This window comes from Arabidopsis thaliana, chromosome 4 (genome assembly GCF_000001735.4).
Source record: "Arabidopsis thaliana chromosome 4, partial sequence".
Classification (NCBI taxonomy): Eukaryota; Viridiplantae; Streptophyta; class Magnoliopsida; order Brassicales; family Brassicaceae; genus Arabidopsis; species Arabidopsis thaliana.
Genome location: NC_003075.7, coordinates 8,948,678 through 8,960,472, shown reverse-complemented (window position 1 = coordinate 8,960,472; position 11,795 = coordinate 8,948,678). Strand labels below are relative to the sequence as shown.

At 35.8% G+C, this 11,795-nt stretch overlaps 2 protein-coding genes across 3 annotated transcripts; one reads left to right on the top strand and one right to left on the bottom strand.

Annotated features, from left to right (window-relative positions):
* Positions 1 to 2,807: 2,807 nt before the first annotated feature.
* Positions 2,808 to 8,940, top strand: AT4G15730 (CW-type Zinc Finger). 2 transcript variants are annotated; one of them, NM_117664.5, is made up of 11 exons: positions 2,808 to 3,348; positions 3,808 to 3,877; positions 3,956 to 4,083; positions 4,250 to 4,606; positions 4,704 to 5,413; positions 5,746 to 6,131; positions 6,218 to 6,960; positions 7,132 to 7,289; positions 7,450 to 7,610; positions 8,013 to 8,170; positions 8,368 to 8,940. In NM_117664.5, exons 1-11 carry the CDS (start codon positions 3,259 to 3,261, stop codon positions 8,584 to 8,586), a joined length of 3,180 nt encoding a protein of 1,059 aa, NP_193308.2. In that variant the 5' UTR covers positions 2,808 to 3,258; the 3' UTR covers positions 8,587 to 8,940. The 2 variants fall into 2 exon arrangements, with proteins under 2 accessions (NP_193308.2, NP_001329807.1); NM_001341070.1 differs by having other exon boundaries at positions 2,841 to 3,348; positions 3,964 to 4,083.
* On the bottom strand, positions 8,933 to 11,013 carry AT4G15720 (Tetratricopeptide repeat (TPR)-like superfamily protein). The gene has a single exon (NM_117663.4). It carries the CDS (start codon positions 10,902 to 10,904, stop codon positions 9,054 to 9,056), a length of 1,851 nt encoding a protein of 616 aa, NP_193307.2. The 5' UTR covers positions 10,905 to 11,013; the 3' UTR covers positions 8,933 to 9,053.
* Between the last annotated feature and the right edge of the window lie 782 nt (positions 11,014 to 11,795).

Sequence of the window (11,795 nt, the reverse complement as noted above, 5' to 3'; positions counted from 1 at the left end):
GTACCATTTTATAATTTGAGTGCCACTATAAATGTGATATTCCAAAATTACCCTTAATGAAATTACAACTGATACAAATGAGAGATTATAGAATAACTGGTACAAATGATATAAGTAAATGAGAATATAATGCAATTGGTATAAATGGTATAACTGTATATAAATAAAAACAATCGGTATAAATGATATTATTGAAAAATAATAGGACAACTGATACAAATAGTATAAGTGAGATATAAATATGGACAACTGGTACAAAATGTATTAATAGTATAATTGATACAACTCAGTTATACGGGACAAATGGTACAAAATGGTGGAAGTTTAAGCGATTTGTATTTCTAAACCCTAAAGCTATCATATTTAATGGCATCGTCGTCGCCGTCGATTTTGTGAACCGTCTTCTCCAAGCGTCGTCGTCGCCGCCAATTCTGTGAACGTCTTCTCCAAGCGTCGTTGCTGCCGATTCTGTGAACCGTCTTCTCCAAGCGTCGTCGCCGCCGATTTTGTGAACCGTCTTCTCCAAGCGTCGTCGTCGCCGCCAATTCTGTGAACGTCTTCTCTTTTCCTTCGGTTATGCATAAACTGATTTTGCAGAGATCTAGTTTGGAGATATCTAGGGTTCGTTGAGAAGAAAGAAGAGATCTAGGTTTTGTTAGATTGCAGAGAAAGAAGAAGAGATCGAAGAAAGAGAATAGAAATCCATGAAAAAGAAGAAGATAGATAGATCCATGGAGAAGAAGAAGAAAGATTTCTGGAAAATTGATTTTGAGAGAAAAGAGACAAAGTCTAAAAGAATAAAGAGGAGAAACGTGAAAGAGAAAAAAAAGAGGCAGTGTTTTATTTTAAGTTGGCAAAGAAAGAAGTGGCAGGCATACGTTATATATGGATTAGGTTAAGGGTTTTTGGATTTTTCATATAAATTTTGATTTAAAATAAACTAAAATTAAAATAAAAAACGTGGAAGGGTATGAATGAACAATTTTATTGAGTTAGTGGCATTAGTGATAAAATTCCGACCAATTATATTCAACTGTATTTATATATAGACTAACCAATCTTTAAACTCTGATGCTTGTAGCAGAAACTTCGCACTCACATGCAGCCCTGCTATCACAAGCGACAACCGGACAAATCATTATTGGGGTTTAATTGTGGTTTCAAAAAAGTAAGGTGAAATTGGAAGAAAATAAAAAAAGTTTAGTCTATAGAAAAAACTATTTAAAGTTCAAACTTATGCATTAAAGTTTAATCAATTATAATAAAATAAATTTAGCAAAAGAAAAAAAAAAGCAAGATCAAAATCTTAGATGAAGATAGTAATAAAATATCAAAGAATTAAATTCGTAGAAAGAAAAGAGAATATGAAAGTTATATTAACTCGTAGAAGAAAAAGAGAATATGAAAATTATATTAAATTTGTAGAAGAAAAAGAGTGGTATCATGCAACCAATCTGCACAATTTGCAATCCGAAAATGGATTTGGTAACAACTTACGACTAGCCTTTTTGACATTTGTAAACGTAGTTAATGCACTTAACTACAATACAACCATTTTAAACTAGAATTTTTTTTTTATGATTACACATATATAGAACTGTTTATCCAATTTAGACATGGTCTACAACGAGCTAGAGTTTTATTAGAAACAATTGTATATGTGATATTGACTATAAGTATATGAGTTAAAGATCGGATTAGTGCCCTACTACTGTATATATAGAACTAGATTTTGACTCGCGGTATACCGCGGGGCTAGGTTTTTAATAAAATTTGTTATATAAAATGTATATGTAAATATTTGTTTTATTAATATTGTTTGCTTTGTTTAGTGTTTAAGATAATGTATATATAGATTTTAGTTGTTATATCTAGGATTTCATCCGTAGTATATCGTTTCGTATTATTATCGATCAAAACTCGTCATACCATCTAATCCTGCACATTGAAATTAAACATATCTAATAGATTTCACTTGTGGTATACCGTCTCGTAATACTATCGACCAAACCCGTCCTACCACTAACCCCGTTCAGTAAAATTAGACATTATTTTGTTATTTTTGTTTTAATAATACTTTAGTTTAAAAAATATTAATTCAAATCAATTTAAAAGTTTTTTTTCAAATGGTTATTTAATTATTATAAAGTTTATATATTATAATATTATAAACACGTCCTACCATCTATTCCTACTATCTAATCATGTTCGGTGAAATTATTTTTCTATTTTTTTAATAATATTTTTATTAAAAGATTTATAATTTAAATCAATTTAAAGTTTTCTTTCAAATGGTTATTTAATTTTTAAATATTTTAACCATTTTGGCAAAAATAATTAGGCCATGAAATAAAAGCATATTCTTTTGAATAAGATTTGCTTTGATTTGGTAGTTAATTTTTGCATTTAATAAGTCAGTGGCAGCCATTGTAAATAAGTTCCAATTGCAGGATTTATTTCATAAAATGACTACAAAAATGTATATATAGATTAGATAGTGTTTAGAGTAATACATATAACAAGTTATATTTTATTAAATACATAAATATATACATAATAATTAAAGTGTGGTATCATGCAACCTATTTAGCGAACTTAGGAACAAAATCCACAATTCGTTATTGTCATGAATTCGTATCTCTCATTTCTAAACTGTTAAGCAATATCCGATAAAATCTAAGAAATATAAGGGGCAAAATGTAAATTATTTCTCAAGCATTAATAAATGAGAGATACGAATTATAGAAAAATTAAAGTTGTTTATAATTAATTAATTAATGATTAAACCATAAACGAAAGGAACCCTCCAAAACTAAACACTCTTCAACACATAGCGTCTTGTCTGCAAAAAAAATCGGAGACGCAAAACCAACTTGCCGCCGAATCTTCCTTAAACCCTCAACGCTGCTCTTCGCCGCCGTTGAGACGATCACAGTGATCGAATCTTCCTTTTCAACTTTCTCGTCTTTTGATCAAACGAGTTTGGTTGAGTTTTTGATAAACGTGATTAAGCGATTAATTTCGCGTTTTAACAACAATCTAGATTGTCCTTTGGAGATTGAACAAATTTAGGGTTTTTGGGGATAATCTAAGTGTTTATGATTTGAAACTTTGTGTGTTTTGAGATTGTTTTGGGCAATGTTGGATTTTCGAGACGGTTTGGTGGCGGCAGAGTTAGTGAGTGTTGGGGTTTAGGAAGTAGTAGTAGTTATTAGGGTTTGGAATTGGGTTATGTTTAGGGTTTTACTAGTTTAGAAGATGGGAGAGGATTATGAGCTTGAAGAAGGAGAGATGAATTGTTCTTCTGATGAAGCTGTTGTTGATCTTGACGTTGATCTCTCTTACATTGTGAGTCTCTCTTGTTTGTGATTTTTTTTCTCATTATTAAATGATCTTTTTTGTGTGGTGTTATGTGAAGCCGTTGTTGATCTTTGTGTGATGCTTAATTTCTGATTATGTTTTGGAAGTGTTAAGATCATATGAATAGTACAGTACTCTGTGTTTATAATGCCAATGATGATTAAGTTTTGTGCATCTTAGTTTAGTTGGAGGAGATATACCTTTAATAAGATATTTCAATTGCTATGAATCTTGCTTGTTTCTACTGAGTTTTGAGTTTTAAACAGAGAACTATGTGTCTGTCTTTTGTAGCATATGAAATCTCAATTTTATGTATCTCAATAAAGAATATATAGTGTGGATACTCATTTTTTCTCTGTTTTTGTATCTTTGTGTGTCGAAGTCTTTTTCTTTGCCTGGTGGTTTTATTATATATGTGCTCAAGTTTTGTTGCTTTGTGTATCTAAGGACAAGAAGGTACAGAATGTACTTGGCCACTTGCAAAAAGGTTTCGGAGAGGAAGCCCGGGACCGGTTTGGTAAGTAATATTAAATTGGTGTTAGTGAGATATTTGTTTTGAAATGAAATGTCGTTGTTGAATGATATGGTTGGTCAGGTCCGGAGATCTTTGACTATGGATCATTTTTGCCCACTTACAAACGTTTGCCGGCTGTACCATCATGTCAAAGGAGTTCTCTAGGGAATCATGCTGTACAAAGAATTTCCAACAGTTTACCCGGGAAGGTATGAGAGAAACAATTCTCAATTCCATGTGAGGATAAAAGGAAAATATGGTAGTGAAACTACCTTGTTGTTTTTGTTTGAAGGAATCTGGACCTTTTAGTGATTTTTCTTCCTCAGTGTTTTAAGTAGTTTAATTATGAGTACTTATGAATTATTGTTTGCGCAGAATGTGGTTCAGAAGTTTCAGTCACCCCCTGCTACATCTTGTAAACTAGTAAGAAATCAGGATCCTCAGAACTATCAAACTTCAGGATCTCTTTTGGCTCAAGCTCCAGGAAAAGTTCCCATAAATAAAGGAAATGCAAGAACACCAGCCAATGATTTGCCTCATAATAAGCCGATCAGAGTTCGGATCAAAATGGGTTCTGAAATCTTGTCCCAAAGTGTCGCGATGGTTTGCAAGGATCTTGGTCTCGATGGTTCTCCAAATTCACCACCCCGAATCAGCCAGGATGATAGTAGCAGAATGCTACCGCATACATCTCTAGGGAAGACAAGTGAATCTCCTTCCCGCATTCTTCAGGTATATCATATTTCACATTCTTTCGCTTATACCTTTTTTTGTGTGTGGATTAATTCGTTTGACTTGATGCCACCTTACTTTTAACTTCATGAAACAGGAAATGACTGCCATTTCTGTTCCAGAGGATCTACTGATGTCGCCTCTTCCTGATAGTCTGCTCCTAGTGAAGGATAAGAAGAAGCAATATACTTTATTAGACAATCAACCTATGATTAAGACAGGAAAGAAATCTTCTATTCAGATACAGAACAAGTTCTCGGATGTTTTATGTTGTGAGAAAACTCCAATTGGAAGGAGAAGGAAAGAGGTAGACTGTTTTCATGCCACCACTTGGAATGAGACGAAGAAGCATAAAGTTTTATCCACTGGTCAGCTAGCCAGGGATAACTCAGCTTGTGGTTTAGGTGGGGCAAGTCTTACTACTGATGGGTTTACAACAAAAAGTAACTTGCAGGAAGGTTGTAGAAAAGATGGTGAAAGTGATCCCAGAGTCGCAAATAAAATAAAGTTTGTTGGGTTGCATGCTGTGAAAGAGAAAAAAACATGTCCGACAAAGTTGCAACAGAACCGTAGCAAATATCGTATTGGTGATAAAGTTTTATCAAAGATGCCTTTGAAGGATGCCGCATATATAGGTCACAATAGCATGGACACTGGGTTTGATTTTGCGGTTGCACCTTCTTCCACCAGTGTTGACCTAGATTATTGGGCCCAATGTGAGAGTTGTGAGAAATGGCGGCTACTGCCCTATGACCTGAATACTGAGAAGCTGCCTGATAAGTGGTTGTGTAGCATGCAAACCTGGCTGTAAGTATCTGATTATTTCATATCACCTCGTTTTCTAACATATGTCTTTTCAAGTATTTGTATCTTGTGCTCTTTCCTTGATTCAAGCACTAGCCCTTTTTAGTTGCTATTATAGTTAGTTTGAAATAAGTTTCGTAGTTCGTTATAGGAGAAATCTTTTCGACCATGTGAAGGTCTTGTTCCCTAGAATGGCTGGGTCAAGCGTTAAAGTTATAAAATTGTATTGACAACGCTTCTACTTACTTTCTGGATTTGGTCCTTCAACTTTGTGCAAAACCTCAGGTTATCATATTATCATATCTCCTTATCGTCTCCCTAAAATTCTCTTGTAGGCCTGGAATGAACCACTGTGGCGTCAGCGAGGAAGAGACTACAAACGCAATTAAATCCTTTCATGCTAGTGAGGGTCATGGTCCTGACACTGGTGTTAAACTCCTCTCTGATGTTCGTAATGCTGATAAAATCTACCAACCTTTAACTTCTGGTTCATTGCCTAATCCAATTGAAAAGAAGTCTAACGTAGAAGACTTATCGCAAGGAGTTTCAAGCAACATCCTTGTTGATGCTGCAAAGCCTATGAGAAGTAACCCACATATTTTCAAGAATAAAAACATGAAGCTGCCAGGAGAAACACCTACTGCTACTCAGATATCTGCAGACCTTTCGCACGATTTTTTTCAGGATAAGATTGACCAGAAAGCAAAGAGGAGAGCAGCAGGTCAGTCTTGCCATCTGACAGCTAACTAGTGTACATTTTCGCCGCACTTGGGCTTCTTTTATCAAAACAACTTGTTATTATTGTAGGTGCTGGTTGTCAGATAAAGGTCAAGAAGAAAAAGGAGGCTGACAAAGAAGAAAGTGATGGTTCCAAGCATATCAAGACTGGTGATGGTAACAAACTTGCCAGAGTTATTAAAGCAGAAGAAATACATTGGAATCAAGATCCTAAATGGACTCCAGCAGAGAGAAAAAGAAAACGTCATGACAATGATTTTTGCACTTTGAATGTAGAGCGAGACCCAAAGAAAAGATTACTCGTATCTAAAAAGAAACCTGACCACAAACCTCAACTGATAACTGCTAGTGGTTCCTTGTGTACAAAAGCCCAGGGAAATATCAATAGTACTGTGAGGAAAATAAGGTTGATGGGTTACAAGCAGGGTAAGGATGGGAAAAATTCAAAATTGTTTGCAGATGGTGAGGAAAACGAGCCCTCAATGGAAAAGGCGGTAACAACTAAGATTTCAGTCCATGAATCTAAAGCAAACCAAAGAAATGAATTGTTTCAGGCTGATTGCTTTCAAGAACACCTGAATGGTGATGCCTCATGTAGATATTTCTCTGGTGGAAGTGGGCAGATTTCTGGGATAGAAACATCAAACTCGTCGAAGGTTTTAGGATCACATAAAAGTGGACGAATGTATGTGGAAGAAGTAAAAGCATCCCCTGTGGAATCAGTTTCCTCTTCCCCTGCAAGGTCTTCATGCCCCACGAATGATATACTTCAAGAGGCTGAAAAGCTGAGAAAGCTTGCTGACTGTTTCAAGGTCAGATTTTTATGCCACCTCTAATGTAGTCTGAAGCTTCAAGTTTCATCTGCTAGAAATAAACTAAAGAAACAAATGATGGAACAGTAATATGAATCACTGCTGTCTTTCTTCTGCTAGTTTTGTGTTGGCTATTAATTTTTGGTTGTCTTTCTATCTCAATGAACTCAGAGCTCTGGATTTGAATATGAATACAAGGAGATCAACTTTAAAGCGGCTCTGAGGTTTCTCCTTGGAGCTTCAGTTTTAGAAATGTGCAGTACAGATAATGTGGAAGTGGGGAAGATGAGCCATATTGAGGCTTACCATACTGCTGCAAAACTTTCAGAGTAAGTGAATGCTTGTGATAGCTCATTTCCCATTTCCTTATGACTGAGGAAACTTCTCAGGAATCCGGTGTCTTTCGACTTTAGGTGTTGGTATTTGACAGAATGCTGTTGATTCGCTTATGATTTTGTGCTCATTGAACACTCTGCTTGTTTTTCTCAGAAGTTGTGCCCATCAATATGAAACAAGCCAAGAAATGGCTGCAGCTACTTTGGCTTATAAATGCACAGAAGTGGCTTGCATGAGATTAGTGTATGGCAGAAGTCTAGGTCTGAGTGGAGAATGGAATGAATTGCAAAAAATGGTACAGATGACTCCTCAAGGTACTATTGTATATTTCATCTATGATCATATCAGTTAGTGAACGTTTTTTTCCCGGAAATTTATTTTCAATATGGTCAAGTCAGAATTGTAGTAGTTATCATTGTCTAAAATAGTCCTCAGTTCTTTTGCTCGCGTCAAAATTCTCTCAGAAGATATTTACCTCAGCAGTAGTCAACGTATACCTATTATTTTGGCTTAGTATGTCCACCTTTTCATAGTTTACAGATTTTTTATACTTTATAGGTTTGAAGTATTTTCAGGCAAAACTTATGTTGGAAGTTCCTCAATATCTGGACAAAATTTAGAGAAACATATGCTTGGGATCTGTTTATACGGACAATTTATTTACTGCTGTCCGTTTCAGTAAAGTCACATATTGTTCATTTGAATTGTTACCTCAGGTGAATCACCGTCATCATCTGCATCTGATGTCGATAGTTTCAATCATCAAGGGGTGATTAAGAAGTCTGCTAAAACCAGAAGAGGTCTTTCCCATGTTGCCGGAAACCTTCTCCCTGTTGCTAGAAGCCAACTAAATTTTGTTCCGCTATTGGACTTTGTAAGTTATCCCACCTTCATCAATTATGGCATGATACATTTGGAGTATTTGAAAAAGCGAACTGGGTTGTCTCTTACCTATCATATTTGAGTTTTGAAATCTCAACTAAGATCCTCCTATTGCCTAAACTGTGGAGGTCTTTGTTATCTATCTTCCTGTGCCAAACAAAGCTGATATTCTATATTTATCTAATACAGACAGGGAGCATGAATCTGGCAATGGAGGCCTCAGCAAAATCCCAAAATGCTTTTAAAGCCGTCACTGACACCTCAGAAGAAAGAAAGCATGGAGACTGTATCTCTGCTATCAAAAAAGTTGTCGATTTTAGTTTCCATGATGTTGAAGCGCTTATAAAGATGATTGAGGTTGCCATGGATGCTCTAAGTTCATCAAGATTCGGTGGCCCAAAGTGTTGACTCTATTTTGTATATAGACCCTGGTCCTATAAAGAATAGAATAGTGTTTCATGAACTTCCATAGAAAAATCTTAGTAAGTAGCATAGATTAGGAAAGGAAGACTTGGAGAGAGGACACTAGATAAGGTCTAAGTTTGCTATTTGCAGTAACTCTCAGGGTCCTGTTTCAGGTCTTTCTTCTTTTTGGTGTCTGGGTATTCAATATTAACTAAAGCATATTTATAGAAGAGTAGGAGGATTCTTAGATATAGTCATTTAAAAGATCGGTTAGTGATAAGATTTCTGACAAGACACTGCTCTAATCCTGTTTCAGTTCTGTTCAAAGTATTTTGGAATTGAAACATATACTTTCTTACAACTACTTTAATTATATAAGTGATTGAAACATACGCTTCTACATCAATGTTTTGACTATGAATGATTCGGATCATATCAGAACAAAAAATCAATATAATTTAGTAAAAAGTTCACCAATAATCACGACAAGTGCAAGAGCCATTCTTAAAGCAATGAAACCTATTCACATCCCTGACAACAATTTCCCTCTCCACAATCTCACTGATCAGCTTGAAAGCCTCATGGCAATCTCTACACATCCTCAAATTGTTCATAATCCTAATTGTTGATCCTGCAGGCAAATGAAGCAATCCATATGCTAAAGCCAATCTTTCACAATGCAAACTCACCATTTCATCTTTAGCTTCCTCATCAACATCGACAAAAACCGATGAACTTGTTGTGATCATACTACTACTTCCTCTGTGTCCTCTTTCTTTCATTCTCTTCTCTAGATCTTTCAGGAACCTTTCAATCTCACCGCTCTCATCACATGACAAATCCCCAGCATGAAAAACATAAACTGAATCTTTATTTTCAATCCAGCTACAAGCTCGTTCTTTCACATTTCCACTACGTTTCATCTCTAATCGAAGAGATTCTGAATCTTCCCATCCTCCAGACACAGCATAAGCATTGGATAATGCGATGTACGCACTTGTCACTTGCTGATTAGATTGTATTAATCGCTTGCTCGCTTCACTTACAATCTCAACTCTTCCATGTAACCTACCAGCTGAGAGAAGAGCTCCCCACAAGAGCGCACCTTGCTCTGCTCCAACTTCTATAGTTTTCGCCAATTCATAAGCTTCATCAACACGACCAAATCTTCCAAGCATATCAACAACACAAGTGTAATGCCTCGAGTCAGGAACCACACCATACTTCTCAGCCATTAAACTCAAGTATTCTAGGCCTTCGTTAACCAGACCCGAATGGCTACAAGCGTGTAACACGCCAAGTAATGTTACATAGTTAGGATTTATTCTCCCTGCAACCATTTCATCGAATAGTTTAACCGCTGCTTCTCCAAGTCCATGCTTTGCCTTCGCCATGATCATAGATGTGTACGAAATAACAGAATGACAACGAATTCTCAAGAAGATTTTCTCCGCACAGCTTAGAGATCCGCATTTCGCGTACATATCTAGAAGAGAGGTAGCAACCACAGTGTTCGATTCATAACCACCTCGAGTAACTAACCCGTGAGCAACTTTCCCCCATTGCAGCCTACCTAAACTAGAGCATGCGCTAATTACACTAGCCAGCATAAACTGATTCGCCCTATCCGACGTCAAAGCAGCATTGAATGATCTAAACAACTCAATAGCTTCATGGCCACGAGCGTTCTGCGCATAAGCAGTGATCATCGAGGTCCAAGAAACAACATTTCTTCCATAACCAATCATCGAGTCGAAAACCCGTCTAGCGGTTTCCACATCGTTGCATTTCCCATACATGTCAACAAGAGAGGAACTCACTACAATATTCCTTCTGAGCCCTGAAATCTCCAGACGGGCATGGATGTTTTTACCGATTCTTGATTCAGCCAAAGCAGAACATGCTTTAAAGACACTAGCAAACGTGTACTCATTGGGAGGCACAGGTCTATCTTCATGCATCTTCTGAAACATAGAAAGAGCATTTTGAGGTTTACCCATGTCGTTATACCCAGAAATAACCGAAGTCCATGAAACCACATTTGGTTCACACATTTCATCAAACAGTTTGCGTGCAGTGTTGATTTCTTTGAGCTTGACATAACTAATAACTAGGTGATTCACAGTGAAAGTGTCGCTCGCGAACCCAAGTTTCAGAGTCAGAGTATGTAGTAAATTCGTGAAAGCAGCGTTGGTAGATTCTGAAAGCTTGTGAACCAAGAAAGCTTTGGTTTTGAGATGAAAGAAGTCGTTTTTGTACTGAGGGACGAACAGAGAAGTTGCAGGGGCTAAATGGACATTTTGGATGAACCCTTTCTTCATTGGGTCAATTGGTCATGTTACAGATTTTGGATTTTCATTATTGGACTATTGTTTTGAGAAATGGTGGACGACATTTGTGTTGATACTATATCTCTATATTCTTTTTAGTACTGTGTCTACTTCTTTTTCGTATTTAACTTTTTTTGGTCAACCAATGGGCTTCCTCCATTTAATTTTTTGAATACCGTATTTCATAACACTAAATCTTTTTCTTTTTAACACTAAATGGAGAAAGACTGATCAAAAGATCCATGGCCAATTTTATTTTTTTTAATCTCAAAGTAAATCTTAGGTTTAGGGAGGAACAACACATAGATAGACTCTCTTTCCGGATATTCAAATAAGTCGTAAGTATAAACCCATATTTATATGTAGGCCCGCCCGTAATTTAATGATGCCTAAAGTATAGACAAAATTTGTTACCCATTATTTCTCTATACATAAAATTAAGTAGATTTTTTATTTTACAAAATAGAATATACTAGTTAAGAAATTGAGTGTTACAAGAAGAAAAGTAACAGTAAGAATATCTTTTCGAAATTATGGCATAGTAAATTTTTATAATAATGTTCAAATTTTGGAGTATTATTGACGGTTTTGATAACCAGCGTATATTTCTTTGATTTAATAAAGAGGCATTTGCAAAAATGCTCATTTTTATGTAATTTTCCAAGAATATCTTCTTCTAAAATCTATTTTGAAAATATCCCTTTTTATTTGTTAGTGACTAAATTTCCCTTTTTGTTGTGAACATAATGAGAAAGTCAAATGTTCTTGCTAAAATTTCTCGCAAAAATTTATCCTTTTTTGCTCAAATTTTGCTATCCTTTTTTATTTGGTAGTGAATAAATTTCTTGCCACCACAGACAACGCTTGGAGAGAGCAAGAGGA

What these genes read in the sequence shown, in the direction of transcription:
- AT4G15720 (NM_117663.4), bottom strand. Translation starts at nt 10,904, where the DNA reads ATGAAGAAAGGGTTCATCCAAAATGTCCATTTAGCCCCTGCAACTTCT.
- AT4G15730 (NM_117664.5), top strand. Translation starts at nt 3,259, where the DNA reads ATGGGAGAGGATTATGAGCTTGAAGAAGGAGAGATGAATTGTTCTTCT. An exon ending in CTCCTTCCCGCATTCTTCAG is followed by an intron (nt 4,607 to 4,703) that starts GTATATCATATT and finishes TTCATGAAACAG; the next exon opens with GAAATGACTGCCATTTCTGT. An exon ending in AGCTTGCTGACTGTTTCAAG is followed by an intron (nt 6,961 to 7,131) that starts GTCAGATTTTTA and finishes CAATGAACTCAG; the next exon opens with AGCTCTGGATTTGAATATGA.